The following is a 19,740-nucleotide window of genomic DNA, read 5'->3' on the forward strand; positions in this document are numbered from 1 at the left end:
TCATCTGCTACTTTTCATGTTTTTGTTTGGGGGCGACAAATGCACATGTTCTAAATTTTGAAGGGACTTGTCATATCTTCACCTATGGCTGCAGCCTTATTTGTTCTGGTTTAGATGTTAGCGTTAGATAAATATCACTGCTGACATTTGAGTGGGTTTGCTGAATTCATAACTCTTCTCTACTTATGCTTCTGTTATACTCTGCTGTTGTTACTGTTTTATCAGTCACCATTATTCCATAATTGTCCCATGTGGCTACAGTGGCCATTGTTCAGAAAAAAGTACATAGTCTCCCTTAAATCTTACAAATTAAGTAAAGAGTCTTTTGAGTGATGCAGCGGTGTCCTTCATCATGTGTGTTTATTTAAAATTCTGGACAAAATTCAAAGGTTTTCCAAAACACACAATATGTCATGCTGGAATATGGAAAAAGGTGTGCACAAATTTTTTTTCATTTGATGTCATGGTGCAGCCAAAGAATGTGACACCTTGGGGGTAAATATTTGTTTATTATTATTATATGGTAGCTTCAAGGATGTGTTCTAACGAGCAGATACAGAATTTATTTTCTATGTGACATTGTAATAGCAAGCTTTTCTACTTTTAAACAAAGGTGGGGTTTAGAGAATAATCTTGTATTAAAAAGAAGTCAAGGATGTCTGGCCTTTTAAAGGTATTTAAAACATATGTACTTTAAATTGTTCTTCAAGAAATGATAGCTCCTTACCTTAGTTAAAGGACACAATGTTTATAGTCTCGCATTGCCAGCCCCTGCATAAAATCATTACACTTTATTACACTATTACAGCTGATGTCAGCATTTGTGTCAACATGGAAATACCTGTTCTACGTGCTTTAAATAAAGAACTTTTATGACTTCCTCATGCTGATGTCACAGGACTTTCACCGCTTTGTGTTTTGATCACGGCACAAAAAAATCTCCAAAGCTGGAATTTCTCACCGGGACAAACCAAACCAGTGATATAAGATAGAAGCTGGCATGCTGCCGAGGAAATTTACACGTGTGGTAATTTGAGTTCTGTGTAATACAACACACAGAGATTAGTGTTTTCATTCAGAGAGCTGTAACAATTTATCCTTTTTTTTTTAAACAAAACTTTAATGATTCTATATTACAACATGTACACATACAACATATTATAAATGCAAAGAATATAAAACGTGTATTATTCAAGGCTCTTAAAACTGAGCTGATGCCTGTATTGTGTTACTTTTTTCCCTTAAATTAGCTTCAAACAGGAGTTCACTGAAGCGTTATTGAAACATCACTGGTTACTGGATAACAGGCAGAAAAACTGGTTGGGCTCTCTTCAAAAAGCAGAATAGCTTTATTCCTGCGCTTGTGAGGTCTTGATGTGAACCATTTGTGCTTTACTCCTGCAATGAGAATTGATCCAGTTATAATTTTAGCCATGCTCTTGTGTAAATACATTCCACAGCCTGCAAAATGATGCTGTTTCTTAGTTATGTTGCTCAATCTCTTAGCTAATAATCATACCTTAAGCGGTTGATATAGTCCATCACCCAGTGTAAAGCAGGATTGGTGCATGCTTGACCCTTCTTTGTGTGGAAACTATAGAACAAAAAGGGAAAGAATCAAAAATGAACATTTATACACTTATGATGAACCCTAATGTTATATGTCTTGTGTGTTATTTATTCTCTGGCTGAGAAGGAGGAGTGATACTCACATGATGGCATTGATAGGACACAGCTCTGTGACAGTCTGGACCGAGTAACCCTTGATTTTAGCAAATGGTATTTTGAGCGCCATGTAATTTCGACAGCATCCATAGCGCACTGTGAAAAAAAAGAAAAGATGATTAGATACTGGAAAATAAAATAAAAAAAATGAAGTGAAATTTTGATAAAAGAAGTATTCAGATAATTCTCTTGCGTAAAAGTAGCACAGTGTAAAAATACTCTGTTACAAGTAAAAGTTGGTATTCAATGCTACTTAAGTAAAAGTACAAAAGTATTAGCATTGAAATATACTCAAAGTACCAGAAGTAAAAGTACTCATTATGCCAAATGGGCCATTTCAGAATAATATATTTTATATTACTGGTTTATAATATTGATGCATTCATGTGTACTTCACTTTAATGTTACAGCTGGTAAAGGTGGTGCTAATTGTAATTAGGGCTGGGCAATATATCGATATTATATCAATATCGATATATGAGACTAGATATCATCTTAAATTTTGGATATTGTAATATCCTGATATGACACAAGTCTTGTCTTTTCCTGGTTTTAAAGGCTGCATTACAGTAGAGTGATGTCATTTTCTGAACACACCAGACTGTTCTAGCTGTTCTATTACTAACCTTAACCCACAGAGTTATTATATCAACATAACTGATTATTTATCAAAAATGTCATTGTGTGCATATTTTGTCAAAGCACCAATTGTCAACCCTACAATATCGCCACAATATCGATGGTATTTGGTCAAAAATCTCGGGATATTTGAATTTCTCCATATCGCCCAGATCTAATTGTAATTACTTTATATACTGCTGAGTAGCTTACCTTTGATAGTAAATGTATTATATTTTGTAATAATCTAAATTTGGAAAGTAACTTAGGCTATCAAATAAATGTAATGGAGTACAAAGAACAATGCCTCCAAAATGTAGTGGAGTAGAAGTATGAAATAAAATGTCTGTTTATCATAGCCAGATTTGTGTGGATGGAATTAACAAACAAAATAACAAACAATAAAAAACTAATTAATAAAACGCTATTTAAAAAAAGAAAGAGATGGAGGATACCCAGTCCATACCTGCAGCAGATGCGTTTGTGGCCAGTAGACAAACAGTGAGGAGCGTGATCACCATCACTGTAGCTTTGATTGACACCATGTCTTCCTCTGAGCTGAGCTGTTGGTTTAGGTGGAGTCAGAGAGGCTGTGACCCAGCTGGTGATCACAGCCTCCTCTTATATTCCTCGTAGGAACAGGAAACTTCCACACTCATGAAATATCACACCACCACAGAAAAACTCCCCTCACTTTCCCCAATGCAAGAGAAGGGGAAGATGTGGGGGGGAATATATCACACTCACACACACACACACACACACACACACACACACACACACACACACACACACACACACACACACACACACACACAGTATTGTCATTCACCTGTATGTGAACCAGAAGAAGTGCGGATTTTTCTGCGTGCGTGTTTATTATTAACAGATATCAGTTTGAAAAAGTATGCAAAAATTGGATTGGATTTTACTGTCAATTTAAATGGAATAATGCTGTTGAATTTTGGTTTAGCAAAATAACAAAATGTAAATGAATAGAACAGGAACTCAATTTCACTTGGCATGTTGGCCTAATGTATGTGAATAAAATGAACAGAATTGAAGATAATAATTAACCAGTTCAACGGACAAACATGTCAGGTCACACGTGTTAGGGTTTCCCATCACCACACCTTGATACAACAAAGAGTCCAGTGCAACATGGGAAGTAACTCAGGTGTGACTCCGCTCTCAGTCAGTTTCACTATGCGCTACTTCTGTTAAAGGCAGAATATATTTAATCACAGCAAACTATTTGAAGAATAAAAGATTCACTGAAGACCTCATTGAGCCCTGCCTGAACGTGGGACCCTATAAGTAGGTTGCTTTGAGGTTATTTTCTAGGTCAGAGGAACACTTATTATATACTCAAGAACCATGCATCAAAGGAAAAAAGTGCACGGTGAGCACTGAAATAGGTCATGAAACACTTAATGTCAGTTTAATTGTGCATCTCAAACTTTCCACCAAAACCACAACATTGAAAATTGAAATGCAACAACTCATCACTGATTTCCTGCAACGTGCATTTTCACAGCATTACAACTCAACTTAATAACAGTATTGTCTCTGATGTAGGTTAATAATGATACGTTTATTCATATACTGTAGCACCTTTCAAAAGCAGTCGTCACAAAGTAATCCAGGCTACAACAGAAAACACAATAGCAAGTACAAAACAGAACAAAATACATGAAATCAAACATCAAGCTAAAAACAAAAGACAATAAGAAAAAAAAAACTAAACTAAAGCAAGTCAAAACAGATTTGATCTTGAGCTGCTTTTTAAAAGTGTCCACAGATCTGAGGTCCAATGGGAGAGAGTTCCAAAAGTTTAGGAGCTACAACCTCAACAGCACAGTCTCCTTTAGTGTTGAGCCGAGTGAGGAACAAAACCCGATCAGAGGAGCTCAGAGGCCTGCTGCTGATGTAGGGCTGCAGAAGGTTCAGGTTCAATCCCTGGCCCAGTCTCATGTCGAAATGTCCTTGGGCAAGATCATGAAACCCAAATTGCTCCCGATGCTGCGCCGTGAATGTGTGTAATATTTATCTGATGAGCTTGGATGGCAGTCTCAGTATAAATGTGTGCGAATGGTAAATATGTATGTAATAGGGCTTTGAGTAGTCGTTAAGACTAGAAAAGTGCTATTTAAATACTGTCCATGTACATATGAGTTATTGGTCACTGTAATTGTTTCTCCTGTTCAGAATGGACTCAAATGTAAGTGATGGAGGGGGACAAACTCTTCAGTTGTCATTCAGGGGTCATGCTTTAAAACAGACTTTAAAAATGTGAACCTTTCCTTTTCGTGAGAACAAGACATGAAATGACACCTACTTACAGAGAGGAGAAGGGGGCTTGAGAACAACACTCAATTGTGGACTTTCAATATGCCTTTTTCACAGCCCACTCTACTACCAGTGAGGAGAGCAGACATAAATGCTGAAATTTATCATGTGAAATAACCAAAACAGTTAGATATTTGATCTGAAAATGTATTAAGGACCCATTGCTCATAATAAGGAGTTGATTGAGCAGACATTTTGACTTGTCATCATACAAAAAGCAAGTCTTACTAATGGCATTAACGATCGTTCTGTTCTATTTGACCCACCAAGCCATGACAGTGTGACAGTCTGACAGTGTGACAGTGTGACATTGTGACAGCGAAATACCACAATACCAGGACCCTGAAACTGAAGCAGCATAAAGGAATTCTGACATTATTCTTTGTATATGTACTGTGACATAACAAAATGTCTTATGTGAAAAGGCTTTTTTAAAACGACCGAAACAAGGACTTTGTCTTTCTCCTATAAAATAATGTCTTCATAAGTGATGAAAAAGAAGATGTTTTATTATGTTTAAAGGTAAAGTGTGTTCCGTTTGATTTGACTCTGACTTGCTTGTCATTACTTTTGCTTGGTGGTCGTATCTGCATTACCCCAGTTCTATAATTTGCATTTTATTGTATCTATACAAATGTTTGTAAGCAATGGTGATGGGTGATATTAACCAGTGCCGATTGACAAATTATATAATAAGTATAGGCCTATAAATGATCATTTGATTGAGGACAATAGCTACAATGAAAACACTGTGCGGTCATAATTGCAGACGAAATGTATTTTTTATGTTGCCTCATAATGCCTCGTAAAAAAGGTCAGCAGGATGTTTGTGAGGTAAGGTTTGGGGTTGCTGTCAAACCATTAGCCTATATTGTATGTTGTATAATTCTTGTTCTCAGCTTGCTCTTGAAAAATAGATCTCAATGAGTTAACATCATAATATTAACATCGCTGTAAGAATTATTCAGATATTAAGAAAAAAGTAGCAATACCATAACATAAAAATACTCTATTCAAATACTCTATTCAAAATGTTACTTAAATAAAACTATTCAAAAAGTTCTTTTCATTTTAATATAGTTGAAGTATCAAAAGTAAACGTGTGCAAAACAGCTCCTGTCAGTGTTAATATATGGTTATAGCAAATATTAACCACTTTATATACAGCTGGGTTCTTTACTTCATGAAAATATATCATGTTTCATAAACTGATCACATGTTTTGTGTGTGAAATCGGAATATTCTAAGTAACTACAGCTCTCAAATAAATGTAATTGAGTAAAAAGTACAATATTTCCCTCTGAAATGTAGTGGAGTAGTACAAATACCTCCAATTTGTATAGAAGTACAGCACTTGAGTAGATGAACATAGTTATATTCATAGTTATACCTCTGCTTATTAAATAAAGTTAAATAAATGATGTCATTTTAAAGGTAGCTTTAAAGTGTTTACATTCAAGGACTGAACAACATTTACTGTTATGTACATCGTTTTTGTAATATTCATAGTCAGCATAACATCATGCCAGTATCTTTAAAAATAAACATGCTTACTGCATCTCTGGATTGTTGTCTATTGACCCAGAGAAGAGGGGGTTTTGTGCCACTGTTGTGGTTAAAAGTACACTGTACCTGTATTTCCCGCTTGACCCGATTTCATTACATCGGTATTTCCAGCTATAGTTCCTAGTCTGTAGTAGGACATTACCTTTGGCATTTGAGTATTTAAACTTCACTGCCAGAGACAAACTTCATCAGTTTATACCATCTAAGAATCCAGTTCAGAAAACACATTCACTGCTGAAGAGAAGCTGCGTGACGATGGCAAAGCTTACTGTGTGGGTCTCCATTATGCTGGTGCTGCTGGTGGCACTGAGTGAAAGCAGTAAGTATGACATCAGCAGTTATTTACTGCACATGATATATTTCTCTTATTTTATTTATTTGGGAGAACACATGAGTTGTTGCCTGTATTTCAGATTCTGTTTTCACATTAAAGTGGCCCCTTAAATATGTTACTATGCTGAAATGTTTGTAATGTCTCTTCTTTAAAGGCCCCTTCTGCTGCACACAGTACCAAGAAAATCCAATCCCAGTGAAATTTCTGAAATACTACAGAATCCAAGAGGTCACAGATTACTGCAACATCAAGGCAATAATGTAAGAGAAAATAATCTGTGCATCAGCACACACTACCATAACAAACAGAAATATCGGCTCTGCATTTAGCAGTAATGTCCTAACTTCTTCCCTTGTTTTAATACAGTTTCAAGACATGGAGAAACAAACTTGTCTGTGCCGATCCTCACAGAAAGTGGGTGAAAATTGCACAGGAGTCTGTACCAGAGTAAGTTTACTTCTCTATACCAAGCTCTGAGCTAAAAAGAAAAAAACAGAACAGGCATCAATATTGAGTCAAGATGCAACAATTGTATGTGAATAAATGTGATGTTTTTTTTGTCTTTTTGTCTCTTTAAATAGAAAACATTGAGCAGCATCTTCACTCGTGGAGATCACCTGAGGAAAACAACTGAAAGACATACGATTAATATAAAGTAGGCTATTATTTCACAGCCAATGCATCTAATATTTTTTTGTATTACTTTAAAGCCAATAAATATAATATAGTTTTAATACTCTTGCTGTTTCTGTGTTTATCTATTTAAGTACCTAGAGCTTATGGTTGTTTTTTTTAATAATATTTTAAATACCACATTACAATTTCTAAATAGCCATGCCAAAATGTTGCTGAAGTAAACATGCATTAGTAGTAGGCATAGTGTACTCAAGGGTCCTACTGTAAGTAAAAATACTTTGTGATCAATTGAGGAGGAAAGGAAGGAAAGAAGTAGCAAAAGAGAAGAAGGAATAATAAAAGAAATAAAGATAAGTGATAGAAACACATAGGAAGACAAGAAAAGAAAGAAAGAAACAAACAAAGAAACAAAGAAACAAACAAAGAAAGATGGGAGGAAAATGGGGAAGTAAAGTAAGCTTAATATATATATATATTTACTAAAGTGTTGTACTTGCTATAGCACATATAGCAAGTACACCACTTTAGTAAATATATATTTTCAGTTGCCACTTTATTAGGTAAAGTTAAAACTAATGCAGTGTACTACAACAGCCCTACAACAGCGGACAAAGTATTGTAAACATCACTTGGATATAAAGCCTAATGTAATAGCCTGCAATTCACAACAGCACCACAAACTTCTCCAACATGACCATAAAGTTAAATACGTTGAGTTTCAACAAATACCGAACATTTCTACTTTCTGACTGTTCTATAAGCAACATTTGCATGATAATAATAATGTAATTTTCATCATCAAACACTTAGCGTGTGGACAGTAAAGTGTGTAATTCATGGTATCAACAGTAGGTGGCGGGAGTGTTCAGCAGCACAGGAAGGATTCACTTTTTGAATGAACTGCTGGATGTCCAAGCGGAAGAGAATTTACGTGTATTTCATACTCAGCAGGATTATATGCCTGGTTTGGATATACCTTAATTGTTAATCATAACGAAATCTGTCATGCTTTTGGATAAAAAACTCGGTGTGCTTGTGGTGACGTTAATGGTTGTGAAACCATGATAAGATGAAGCGATACGGAGATGCTAACTATACATCTGTGTGCACAACAAGCTAGCTGAAGCTATCAGTTAGCTGCTGTGTTTTTATGAAGAATAAGAGCTAACTACGAGGGGAAAGATGCTTAAAAGAGGACAATGGTAAGATATAGAAACGTATAGGAGAGCAACATAATTACCTGCTATGTTTGTTACAATGCAGTTTAGTTATGGAGACACATTCATGCAGCTTTTCGTTATATTTCGCTGTTATTGCGGTTGTGGGTTAAAATATGAATTTGTGCTTATCACTTAAGCTAGGCGTGTAACCACAAAGTATGTTCTCCCCCTAAAAGACACTTTTACTTACATACAAACAATGGTGTAACAATATACCCATTGTTACATTATATTACATTAATATTTGTAGACTTATGATGGAAGGTGAACTGATATTGTTTGATTTGATTGGGTTCTGTCATAAAATAGCAGTACACACGTAGCTGTAACACCAAATATTCACAAAACAAAAAAAGAAGAAAAAACAAAAACACTATACAGTCACAGATGAAAACCACAATTATACACAATCTCATTCATATTATATATTTCTTTTGTTTTTAGGTGTAACACAAATGTACATGGAGGCCATGAGGATGGTCACAGCTGGCTGAGGTTTATCCACTGACACAGCAGGTTCATCCAGGTTGAAAAGAAGCAGGAGCCATGAAAGAAGGTACAGGGTTCATACGTTTTGAAAAAACCTGGAAAAGTTTTGGAATTTGAAAAATGCAAATTCCAGGCCTGGAAAGGTTATGGAAATATAAAAAGACCCAGAAAGTTTTGGAAAAGTCATGGAATTTTTTTTTAAACACAGCATAATAATATGTGATTAATAAATGTATTTCACGTCGTCTTAACCTCAACGTTCTATTCGGGGCGCGATATTACGAATCCCACTATGAACCACATAAATTGTCATTCGTTTTATTGTTAAACCTCTGAGGGTAAACTTTAACACAGATTTTTATTCTTATATATATATATATATATATATATATATATATATATATATATATATATATATATATATATATTAAAATGCGTATGTACCCTGCAGGTAGGGCAGAGTGCGGAGGCGAGGCTCTGTTTGAGGACCTGGAATTCCCCTCTGACGACACGTCCCTGTTCTCTGACAGCTCCACGCCCATCGCCAAATTGCAGGGTGACATCACCTGGCTACGCCCGCAGGTCAGATCCAGTGCCAAAGGGGAAATGAGGAAAATCTGCTGTGTGTGTTTTTGCATGGGTTGAATGTTTTCATGCTGTTGTTCAGATCAAAATAATTTTTCATATTCAGTGGCTCTCTTCCCTTTTGGCTTCCGACCCATACTCTTGCATCACCTGTCACAGGCTAATCTGTTGATTTGATTATGAAAGAGTGCCTAGAAGTTGTTCTGTTCTGTTCTGTATTTCACTAAAAGCAAATACCTGTATATGAACCTTTTTTATGTCTGTGTATTATCTTGTAATTCAAACAAAATATACTGTGACAAAACAATGTTTTAAAAGGCCCTGACCTAATTGGTAACAACTTCTAATTCAAGTCGTAACTAATATTTATTGAGATCAACATTATTTGCCTACGTTCAGTTTAACCACTTACTGTATAATGAGAAGTTTCTCATTGTTTTCAATTCCCCCCAAAACCCAAATCCCAGGGTTATTTCAAGTCTTCTTTAAGTCAGTGTGTCTCAATTTATGTCTATTTCACACTTTCAGGAAATCTGCCAGTTGCCAGCTCTGTTCCCTGACGACATCAACCTGGGTCATGCAAAACAAGGCTTATTAGGAGATTGCTGGTTCCTCTGTGCCTGCACCTTCTTGCTCAAGAGCAAACATCTACTAAACAAGGTAGAGCAACTGTATTATCATTTAGATTTGATAGATTGGTTAGACAAAGTTGCAGTAAATAAGCATGCTATCTACAGTATCTCCTATACTGCTGTGTTGATTTAGTCCGTGACTCTCTGTAGGTGTTGCCACCAGACCAGCCCCAGTGGGGTGACAGCAGGTACAGGGGCTCCTTCCAGTTTAGTTTTTGGCAGCAGGGACACTGGACAGAGGTGACCATTGACGACCGCCTGCCCTGTATCAATTCCAGTCTCTGCTTCTCACGTTGCCACTCCCCCACTGCCTTTTGGGTAGCCCTGTTGGAGAAAGCCTATGCCAAGTAAGTAACCTTTAGAATTTCCTGTCTTATCTCTCAGTTTAATCTACTATGAACTAGAGTTGTTCCGATGCCAGTAACGGAAAAGCCTCCGATACTGCCTAAAATGCTGGTATCGGTATTGGCGAGTACTCAAATATATGCACCGATCCGATACCACATCATTTAGCCCAGAAGAAAATCTTCTTCAAAGTAGTTTATTTGTTCTTTTTCCGTCATGACTGACTGTCAAACTAGATCATAAAAAACAGTTATATTATTATATGACATTTATTCTCTGTATGTATTTGTTTCACAAAGGGTTTAACCTGAGGCAGGCCGTACAACAATGATTGCAATCATATTCCATCCATACAGGGTTAGCTGTTAAAAACAATATATAGGCTATATTCGGTACTCAATATCAGCGGATACTGAAGTTCAGGTATCGGAATCGGGAAGGAAAAATGGTATTGGAACATCTCTACTATGAACAACACAATGAACCTTCTAATGCATTCCCCTTCCATCCTCTCTAGGCTTCACGGCTCATATGAGCGGCTGTGGGCAGGGCAGGTGTCTGAGGCCCTGGTGGATTTGACCGGCGGCGTGGCGGAGCGCTGGAGCTTGGGAGAGTCCGAGGAGGAGCAGAGACTAGAACAGGACAGTGACCAGGTCAGGAGGAGAAGGCTGGACCTGAACCTTCTGTATCCAGTGAAAGACGAGTGTGCGCTCAGCTGCTCCACTCACAGCAGTCCCGGAGGTCAGAAAGAAGTGTTTTCATGCAGACACAAGTGATTTTGATCATGTATCACATCACCTGATGACCTCGATGACTGTTGTAGGTGCCAGTGAGCTGGGTCAGTACCACGCGCTGACTGTCATGGAGTGGTTGGATGTGAAGACGGTGTCAGGGAGCAAAGTACTTCTGCTCAGGATCAGAAACCCCTGGGGAAGATGCTGCTGGGGAGGGGCCTGGATGGGGAGGTAGGCATGTGTGTCTGTTTATGTGTGTCATAGTTAAGATTTAGTGATAGTCAAGAAATGAGTCTTCAGACTACAGTCGTTGCCAAGGATATGACCAATGCATTGACTAGTACTACTACAAAATGTTATATTGCGAATATCGATTATGAATATTGCGATATCGATTTCAATTTCGATATTTTCAAACATATGTACATTTATAAGTTATGGGAAAACGCATCAAAATAGATTAATAACAAATAAAACAAGTTTTCTTACAACACAAGGTTTATTTCAACTGACTGTCATATTGGACTGGTACAACATGAATACATAAATAACGACCATGTCTACAGAACAGGATAACTTTTCTTTCGCTTCTCTGATTCATTCCGTTTTGTTGTCTCTATTTCTTAACTTACACAGTCACTCTGTCCAAATATGCACACACGTCACGTGGTACGCTCCATAGGGTTTGAGCACGTAGTGGACCCGTGCACTAACATGCAAGTGGCACGGTAACTGGCCAATGAAACATGATCATTGTAGCGTTTCAGGCGGGCTCTAAATCGAACACAACTAAGCCACACAGCCAACGTACGGGACGCAGCGCTCCACAAAATAAACAAAATATTGCGTAGTTATCGCGACACTTTCGATATAATATTGCGCAACGTGATATCGAGATAACGATATTGAGTCGATATATCATGCACCCCTAGCGTTGACATTGTAACTGTACCTCAAAGTGTTGTTATGAATGGTTGTTGTGAATAGATTTCTTAATGGTCAACAATATCAAACCTCACTACATAAATAACTGTATACATCAAGTTGGAAGTCTGCACCCAGGGTGGCTGGCTAGAAAGTCCAGAGAAAGTGAGTTGTAGCGCCTCGCAGACTAGATTTATTGTATATTTGAAAAGCCTTTTAGGCAATCACATGTACACACCTGTAAAATCCACAAGTCTGCAAGTCCTGGGAATTCCAGACATTTGGATACAGCCACAGTCTGCATTCACTCAATCTACCTCTTTGTCTACAGTGGTGTGGGTTGGAGAGCTGTGGACCCTGTTTCTGCTTTGGACCTACAAGTCAGGGTGGCTGAGGGCGAGTTCTGGTTGGATGAAACAAAATTCCTGTCCCAGTTTGATGATGTCACAGTGGGCTACCCCATCAATGCTGAGGGGCACCTAAAGAGCATATATACTGGTAATTCCCCTATTTTGCCAAAGAATGTTTTAAACGTACAGACCTGTTTGGAGCCCCCTTTTATTTATTTTTTTTATTTTTTTTTAACCCTGACAACTCTTCTCTCCCACAGGAAATCTGCTGACACACAACCACCAGCTGGCTGGCCGGTGGATGAAAGGACACTCCGCCGGTGGCAGCCGAAACAGCAGCAGCTACGGCAGCAACCCAAAATTTTGGCTCAAAGTGTGTGAGAGAGGAGAGGTGCTGGTGTCCCTGCTACAGCATAGAAAATGGAGAACCACGGAGAAATACGCACAAACGCCACTCGAGGAGAGCAACAACACAACACACCAGCACTACCAGGCTATCGCTCTACACATGTGGAAGGTTTGTGCCATCACTTATAGGACAAAAAAAGGTTTGTGCTTGTGTCTTTGCGTCATGTCACTCGCTTTTCTCTGTCACTAGGTGGAGAAAAGGCGTTTTAATCTAAGCCGGATGTTGAACAAACCTCCTTGTTCTTCTACTCACTGCCACGCCTACGAAAGAGAGGTGGTTCTCCATGGGCAGCTGGAGCCTGGATACTACCTGCTCATCCCCAGCACCTACCAGCCAGGAGCTGAGGCTCGCTTCCTCATCAGGGCCTTTTCCTCCACTTCCACATCCCTCAGGTAAAGACTAGTTTACAGATAGAGAAAGTCAACAAGCTCATCTTATCTATGTAAAAAAGGTTATGTTTCTTTTTTTGTAATCAGGTTTGAACTAACAGTTCAGGTACTTTTGTGTGTGTGAGTGTGTGTGTGTGTGTGTGTGTGTATTTTCTATGGATCCCAAAAGGTGTCATGGAGGGGGAAAAAACTCATCGGTGCACAAACTTTATTAATTAATTCTCTCAAATCAGTAAAATCGGATGCACAACTGAACAGAACATAACGTTAAACAATAGGTTACATTTAACACATTTCAAATCAAATCAAAACAAAACTGGGAGCAGAAGCACACTATCCCTGAAATCCCAGGAAATGTACTTTTCGTGTTTTTTTTAAAGCTACATTGTGTACGAATTTCTCCCATCTAGCCGTGAAATTGTATATGACAACCAACTGAATATTACTTTCTAGCCCTTCCCATTCAGATCGCGTTTCAACTGCTATGGTGGCCGAACCCGACATTAGCTCTTACAGCCATCGTCAACTGGCGGCCCGCGGGCCACATCCGGCCCGCCAAAGCGTTTAGCCCGGCCCGCAGAATAATCATGAATTCAGAAAATGTGAAGAGGAAAAAATGTGTTCTGTTATTTAGCATTCCAAGCATTTACAGCAGGTAACATTACACAGCTAGAGCACAAACCCAGCCCAATCGGAAGGTTGGTGGTTCGATCCTTGGCCCTGCAGTCCCATGTCGACGTGTCCTTGGGCAAGACACTGAACCCCAAGTTGCCCCCGATGCTGCGCATCGGAGTGTAAATGTATTTGAATGTTTATCTGATGAACAGGTGGCACCTTGAACGGCAGCCTCGTATTAATGTGTGTGAATGGTTCCTGTACTATGTAAAAGCGCTTTGAGTAGTCATTAAGACTAGAAAAGCGCTATATAAAAACAGTCCATTTACATGGATATATGGATTACATGGACATACCGGGATTCTGTACAGCGATGCGCTCCACACACACAGCTGAGCCGAGATGTGTGTGCGTTAAAACACGCAGTATCTGACTGGGAACGATACAAAGAGGATTACCAATAAAACCTTTGTGAGTAAAAAGTCAATACTTATCAATGCACTCACCTGTATAGACAGGCATAAACATATAGAAAGCGATATTTCAATCTGCTCAGTCCACTCTTGTCCACCGCCCTGTTTTACACGAACACAGCTCTAATTCTTATAAATGTAACGCTGGCTGAACGAGCCATCCTCTCCGCTGGAGCGGTAAACCTATGGATGTATTATAAGACCAAAACGGATGCATGTGGCTATTTAATATGCACGTGAATGACGCGATCGTTATGTTTGTGTTCTTCATTGTTGATGATGATGCTGGTTGTATTATTTTGCAACAGCATCGTTTCATTGCAAATGGGGCATACATGACGAATGCGTAGCCTGCTTATCAGTCCACTCATCATTAAAGCTGGGCTTTTCCACATCAACTTTTCGCTTCAGCCTCTTTGACAGTGACATTTTTACCTAACAGCCAATTCTTTCTGCAAGCATTTTCCACCAATCAGGACGCTGCATACTACAACCATGTTTCCCTAATCACAGACTTTAACCATCACTCCTCAGTGAACTGTCTCCTAGTCTGAGATCTTTTTGTTAAAGAGCTAGTTATCATTATGGAGTTTCCATGTTTTTTAGGAGTTTGCTCACACTAATACATTTTTACAGACAGGGTTTTCATACAATGAAACAAATTTCAAACAAGAATAGGCGTATTTGGTATAAATTCATTTTATTTTCTTTATTTGGAAGTCCAGCCCCCGGAGTGTCTGCTTAGAAACATTCTGGCCCTTGGAAAAATGTAGTTGATGACCCCTGGTTTACACGCAGCTGTTCTAGCCACTCCGATATTAACTTTGGGCTTGTTGCTTTGCCTGTCGCGTTGTCGTTTTAATTCTCTTTTTCCCTCCCGGCTGGCATTCGTCACGGTGCCACTGAGTCTAAAAGCGCGAAAGGCGGAGGTATGTCCCTCCTTTGGCTAAGGTATTTTAAAGGTGGAGGCGCTACATGGCGGCCGTCATTCGAGCGACTCGCCTGTATGTATTCTGAATGATTCTAAATGGCAGATTCTATGCTTACGCAAATACTTTGATTAGTTGGTGGAAGTAATGAGCACATATTTGTGAAAGAACAAAGGGGTTTTTGCTAAGAATCCACTCAAAAAATTACACAATGTAGGTTTAAGTTGTAACTTCAGCTACAGTCAAAATGCATTGGTTATAATTTAAGCATGACTAAATGCAACAAGGAGAAATATGCATATACCTATGGGTTCCCAACCTGACTGCTTTAGTGTATTGTTTGGTGGTATTAATAATTATTAAGGACACAAAAGAACACCGTTTATGTTAACAAACATTAGCATGAACATGACATAAACTTTGTATGAAGCTTGAACTGCACTATCCATTGCCTGGATCTGTCTTCTATGATCTCTACATTTTTGCAACATGATTTATTCAGTTGATATCCGGCTTTATTCTTTATTTGTGCACACAAATTATTTCTCCATGATTTCCCATAAAAATAAATGGCCGCAAGTAAATGGTGACATCTGCTGGTCAATTTGTTACCCCACACATGTTTTGATGGATTTACCTACTAAAATGTTTCGCCATGTAAGGTGCTGTGATTGAATTCCTGACATGACAATGTTGGTTTCCTCCTCAGTGCCCTGAAAAGTCCAGCGCCTTCCCTGCCATTGACGACAGATGGAGAGTGGGAGACCAGTTACTTCCGGGGCTCGTGGGTTGAGGGAAAGACAGCCGGAGGAAGCAGGAACTTCCTCTCTCACTGGCAGAACCCTTGTTTCCCTTTTACAGTGTGTGATGAGTCAGCAGTGACATCAGGAGTTAATGTCAGGATTACCCTGCACCAGAGCCGCCCTGACACTGACCTGCACCCTATTGCCTTTCACATTTATAAGGTCAGTCAAATGTTAATACAAAATGAACGTAGGGGTTAATAACATATGTGTGCTGATGCGACCGTTCTCTGGGATATGTTTTCATCCTAATCGAATGTGTCTCTAGCATAGACAGTATATAATGGACCAACAGATCCCGTTGCTCTGGACAGAGACCGGTGAAGGATATTAGAAGCACTTTTCCGGTGAGTGCTGAGCGTTACTGCGCAGCCTCCAACTGAGAGAGAGAGATGACATAGATGTGACGTGAGTCCGATTTTTCCCGCAAAGTCACAAAATGATTTTACGACTGGTAGACGGCGCTACAGAGCCCACATTCTGACGGGTCACAGATTTCAGGGTAACATCGGAAAAGCCTGTGTTAGTGAGTATCCAGCCAGGTAAAAGGTAGCAGGAGATGTCTTTATTTTATTTATTTTTTATTTTAGAAGTTATCTGCTGTAGTTATGGCTGATACTGGGGCAGGGTCAACACAGAAAAGAAGGAAATTAAACGAAGAACAACTAAAAGCTAAAAGAGAAAGTGACAGATGACGGGCGAAACCCCGGGTCTATCTAGGTCAGGCTTTCAGCAGATGGAGACAATTACCAGATTGTAAATGATTCAAAAACGTCCTCGAATTGCCCCTCAGGTATGGAATATGTCTATTTCATTCATAAAATAACTTATGCGTGATGTGGTTGTACGTCAGTAGCCTGTATTAACGCAGACGTTTTATTCCTTTTAGTCCATGTTTGTGTTGGCCTCCTATTTTCTTTTCCCTTGTCCCCCTGTACCTGTGTAAAGGGTTTCATAAAGCGCTATATTAATCTAAGTTATTACTACGTTGGTTGCTACAACAATCTCTTAATGCTTTGGCTCGTGACACAGTGACAGTGATAACGTTACCCGGTTTAGCTCACGAGACATCCAAAGTAGGCTACGTTACTGTATGCAACATTTGAAATGCGACGATGCATCTGTAACGTTTTCCTCTATTGTAAATTAATGATTTTCTGTCTGAGCAAAATATTCATGACCTCCTGGTAACGCTAACTCAGTAATCTACAGCGGGCAATACAGCACCGTCAAGAAAAGACCTTTATGACAGCAGGTGTGGTAAAAACACTACCGCTTTTGTCCAAAGCAGCCGCTAGAATCAACACAAACTGAAAGTTACATTCAGCCACTATAAATTATGCTGACTTTGCGAACACTACCACTGCTGTAAAATACTCAATATTGAAAAAGATTCTTAATATACTATACATTATAATAAAATAGCTAATTATTGTAAGTCTACAGTATCTCAGCATTTGATCTTCACTATGTATGCAGTACCCAGAAGGGGAATCCGAGCAGACATTACCCAGGAACGAGGATCCAGCAGCCAGTTGTGTTCCTCACTGCTACACCCAGGATGTCAGTCTGGCCTGCTGTCTTCCTCCTGGAGCTTACACCATAGTGCCCTCCACTTATCAGCCTGACTGCTCAGCAAACTTCACCCTCAACCTGGCTCGCAGAATACACAGGTTGGCTCTCTTCCTTTATCTTAATCTTGAACTCACAACGTGATTACGCAGATAATAGCTGTAGCTTCAGGTATTATTATTATTATTATTATTATTATTATTATTATTGTCAGAAATAATAATGGATGTATGTCTCTTTTAGGAAAGTGGTGAAAAGCCAGGAGAGGCTGGGAAGTGCCATTCAGGAGGTCAGTTAATTGAAGTAACTTAGTATTATGTAGTGCTAAAGGTGAAAAAAACTACTTGGCAACACTAGCTGACGAATCTTCGTTATTTCATCAGGGTGATTTACAGAATCTGTAAAAACACGACCTACAGTATATACTCTACAATAAGAATCTTTATCAGTTATCCATTGAGAGATAGACAAATAAATGGCTAAAGGACGCTGCACTCTTCACACAGAAATTTCAGAATAAAAGTGCACAACCGTATAGACCAACATTTTAAACCAATAATCAAAAACATTCAATCAAAAATGTATCAAAAACTTAATATTAGCTGCAGTCCTGTGGTAAAGAAACTTTCTTGTAACCTGTGCATCGTAGGTAGCACACAACACAACACAGTTGTGTCCAACAAAGCTCAACAAATCAAATGGTTGTGTTTTGGAAGGTTGATGTAGTATGAGGCAGACGGGGGCAGCAGCATGACAGCTAGTCCTGCCTCCAGGGAAGGAAATTCCCTTATGCTTACCCTAAATCAGATTTTTAAGTCTGTGATTGTGGTCAGAGGATGGCAGCACTGAATGATCGCTCTGTCTTGCTTTTGTCTCTTTCTGGGCGGCAGATCTCTCACATCTCTGTGATGCAAAGCTAGTTCTCTGGGACTGTTGCTGCTTCACTGACGTCAGCTCACCTCCCAGTGCCTCTTGGCCCATGATGAAAGAACCAGTTCTCCCATTCACCCTCACCATGGAGGCTGTGTGTGCGCGCGCATGTATGTGTATGTATGTGTACCGCCAGTGACTGAGAAGGCAGGCAGGCAGGCAGATATAGTGGGAATGTGTGTGTCGGGAATCCTGGAAACTCCTTTATGCTGAACCGCTGAGGCTCAGGGCTGTTGGGCAGCCACACACACTCATCGGCGATTAGGACATCAGAAGTTGTCGGTGGGCTGGGCTGCTAATGAAGTATGACGGGACTGGCTGGTGTAAACAAACAGCCGCCATTGAAGAGGGCCGCCGCTGCTCTTGCTCATTCACTCACTGGTGCGCCTGCCGGCCCGGAACAAAGGGCCCTCTCATGAAGGTCCTCACAGAGGCACAGGGGGCAAGGGGCGAGGGGATGGTCTCCGACAGCAGAGCCAACCAAACCACACCACACCATACCGTGCCATAACCATGCCAGAGCTTTCCTCCCATCCCTCACCCCCAGATACTTTGCTCCTTATTTAGCTTGAATTGTTTGTCTGTTAGACACAGACAGGGTTTTCTCAGTATGTCATCAGCAAACATGCTTACCATCTGGACTAACACTAAAGTCAGACTGGACCTAAAGAAGTCCATTTTGTTCCTGACTCCATCCTCACCCCCCAGCTCCCTTTTTGTCCTCCCAGACTCGGTCCACAGCTCTTCTTGGACCTGAACAGAGCCACGGTTTGAAGTTGCCGCAAGAACAGATGACAAGCGGGCGGATGGAGGGGATGAAACGAGGGATGCGGCACATCAGAGGAGGCTAGTTTAAATGAAGAAGCAGCCAGTCCTTTTTTGTGTTGGGGCTGCATATGTGTGGTGGTGTGTGTCTGCCTGCTCGTAGCCATGTCTGTGTCCGAGTCACAGGGTTTGTGATTATTAATTGGAGCCAGTGTTAACATAGACTTTTACAAAACTATAATTAACTGATTAGAGTGGTACTGTGTGTTTATTATGTTTGGAAGTAAGATATGATGAATAAAATGTTAAAACATAACTTGATGCTGATGTGTCCTATATGTTGTTGTG

At 39.5% G+C, this 19,740-nt stretch overlaps 3 protein-coding genes across 4 annotated transcripts; 2 read left to right on the plus strand and 1 right to left on the minus strand.

The window, feature by feature from the left end:
• Nucleotides 1-341: 341 nt before the first annotated feature.
• On the minus strand, nt 342-3,002 carry ccl20a.3 (chemokine (C-C motif) ligand 20a, duplicate 3). The gene is made up of 4 exons (XM_078264822.1): nt 2,810-3,002; nt 1,713-1,821; nt 1,520-1,594; nt 342-1,398 (listed from the first exon to the last, which is right to left on the minus strand). Exons 1-4 carry the CDS (start codon nt 2,886-2,888, stop codon nt 1,350-1,352), a joined length of 312 nt encoding a protein of 103 aa, XP_078120948.1. The 5' UTR covers nt 2,889-3,002; the 3' UTR covers nt 342-1,349.
• A 3,357-nt stretch (nt 3,003-6,359) lies between these two features.
• Nucleotides 6,360-7,326, plus strand: ccl20a.4 (chemokine (C-C motif) ligand 20a, duplicate 4). The gene is made up of 4 exons (XM_078263948.1): nt 6,360-6,577; nt 6,747-6,852; nt 6,959-7,039; nt 7,174-7,326. Exons 1-4 carry the CDS (start codon nt 6,514-6,516, stop codon nt 7,181-7,183), a joined length of 261 nt encoding a protein of 86 aa, XP_078120074.1. The 5' UTR covers nt 6,360-6,513; the 3' UTR covers nt 7,184-7,326.
• A 785-nt stretch (nt 7,327-8,111) lies between these two features.
• On the plus strand, nt 8,112-19,708 carry capn10 (calpain 10). 2 transcript variants are annotated; one of them, XM_078263650.1, is made up of 14 exons: nt 8,112-8,430; nt 8,893-9,004; nt 9,389-9,519; nt 10,051-10,182; nt 10,305-10,501; nt 11,017-11,240; nt 11,323-11,464; nt 12,489-12,655; nt 12,768-13,024; nt 13,106-13,308; nt 16,032-16,287; nt 17,605-17,798; nt 17,941-17,986; nt 18,588-19,708. In XM_078263650.1, the coding sequence occupies exons 2-14, from the start codon at nt 8,995-8,997 to the stop codon at nt 18,615-18,617; spliced, it is 1,989 nt and encodes a 662-aa protein (XP_078119776.1). In that variant the 5' UTR covers nt 8,112-8,430; nt 8,893-8,994; the 3' UTR covers nt 18,618-19,708. The 2 variants fall into 2 exon arrangements, with proteins under 2 accessions (XP_078119776.1, XP_078119775.1); XM_078263649.1 differs by lacking the exons at nt 8,112-8,430; nt 8,893-9,004 and having other exon boundaries at nt 9,376-9,519.
• The last annotated feature ends 32 nt before the right edge of the window (nt 19,709-19,740 follow it).

This window comes from Sander vitreus, chromosome 12 (assembly GCF_031162955.1).
Source record: "Sander vitreus isolate 19-12246 chromosome 12, sanVit1, whole genome shotgun sequence".
Taxonomy (NCBI): Eukaryota; Metazoa; Chordata; class Actinopteri; order Perciformes; family Percidae; genus Sander; species Sander vitreus.

Excerpts from the sequence above, each read along its gene's own strand:
- ccl20a.3 (XM_078264822.1), bottom strand. The coding sequence starts at position 2,888 with ATGGTGTCAATCAAAGCTACAGTGATGGTGATCACGCTCCTCACTGTT. Across the intron at positions 1,822-2,809 it reads CACAAACGCATCTGCTGCAG|TGCGCTATGGATGCTGTCGA; the intron begins GTATGGACTGGG and ends TTTTTTTCACAG. Across the intron at positions 1,399-1,519 it reads GACTATATCAACCGCTTAAG|GAGTAAAGCACAAATGGTTC; the intron begins GTATGATTATTA and ends TTCTCATTGCAG.
- ccl20a.4 (XM_078263948.1), top strand. The coding sequence starts at position 6,514 with ATGGCAAAGCTTACTGTGTGGGTCTCCATTATGCTGGTGCTGCTGGTG. Across the intron at positions 6,578-6,746 it reads GGTGGCACTGAGTGAAAGCA|GCCCCTTCTGCTGCACACAG; the intron begins GTAAGTATGACA and ends TCTTCTTTAAAG. Across the intron at positions 6,853-6,958 it reads TGCAACATCAAGGCAATAAT|TTTCAAGACATGGAGAAACA; the intron begins GTAAGAGAAAAT and ends GTTTTAATACAG.
- capn10 (XM_078263649.1), top strand. The coding sequence starts at position 9,376 with ATGTACCCTGCAGGTAGGGCAGAGTGCGGAGGCGAGGCTCTGTTTGAG. Across the intron at positions 16,288-17,604 it reads TTGCCTTTCACATTTATAAG|TACCCAGAAGGGGAATCCGA; the intron begins GTCAGTCAAATG and ends CTATGTATGCAG. Across the intron at positions 17,987-18,587 it reads TGGGAAGTGCCATTCAGGAG|ATCTCTCACATCTCTGTGAT; the intron begins GTCAGTTAATTG and ends TCTGGGCGGCAG.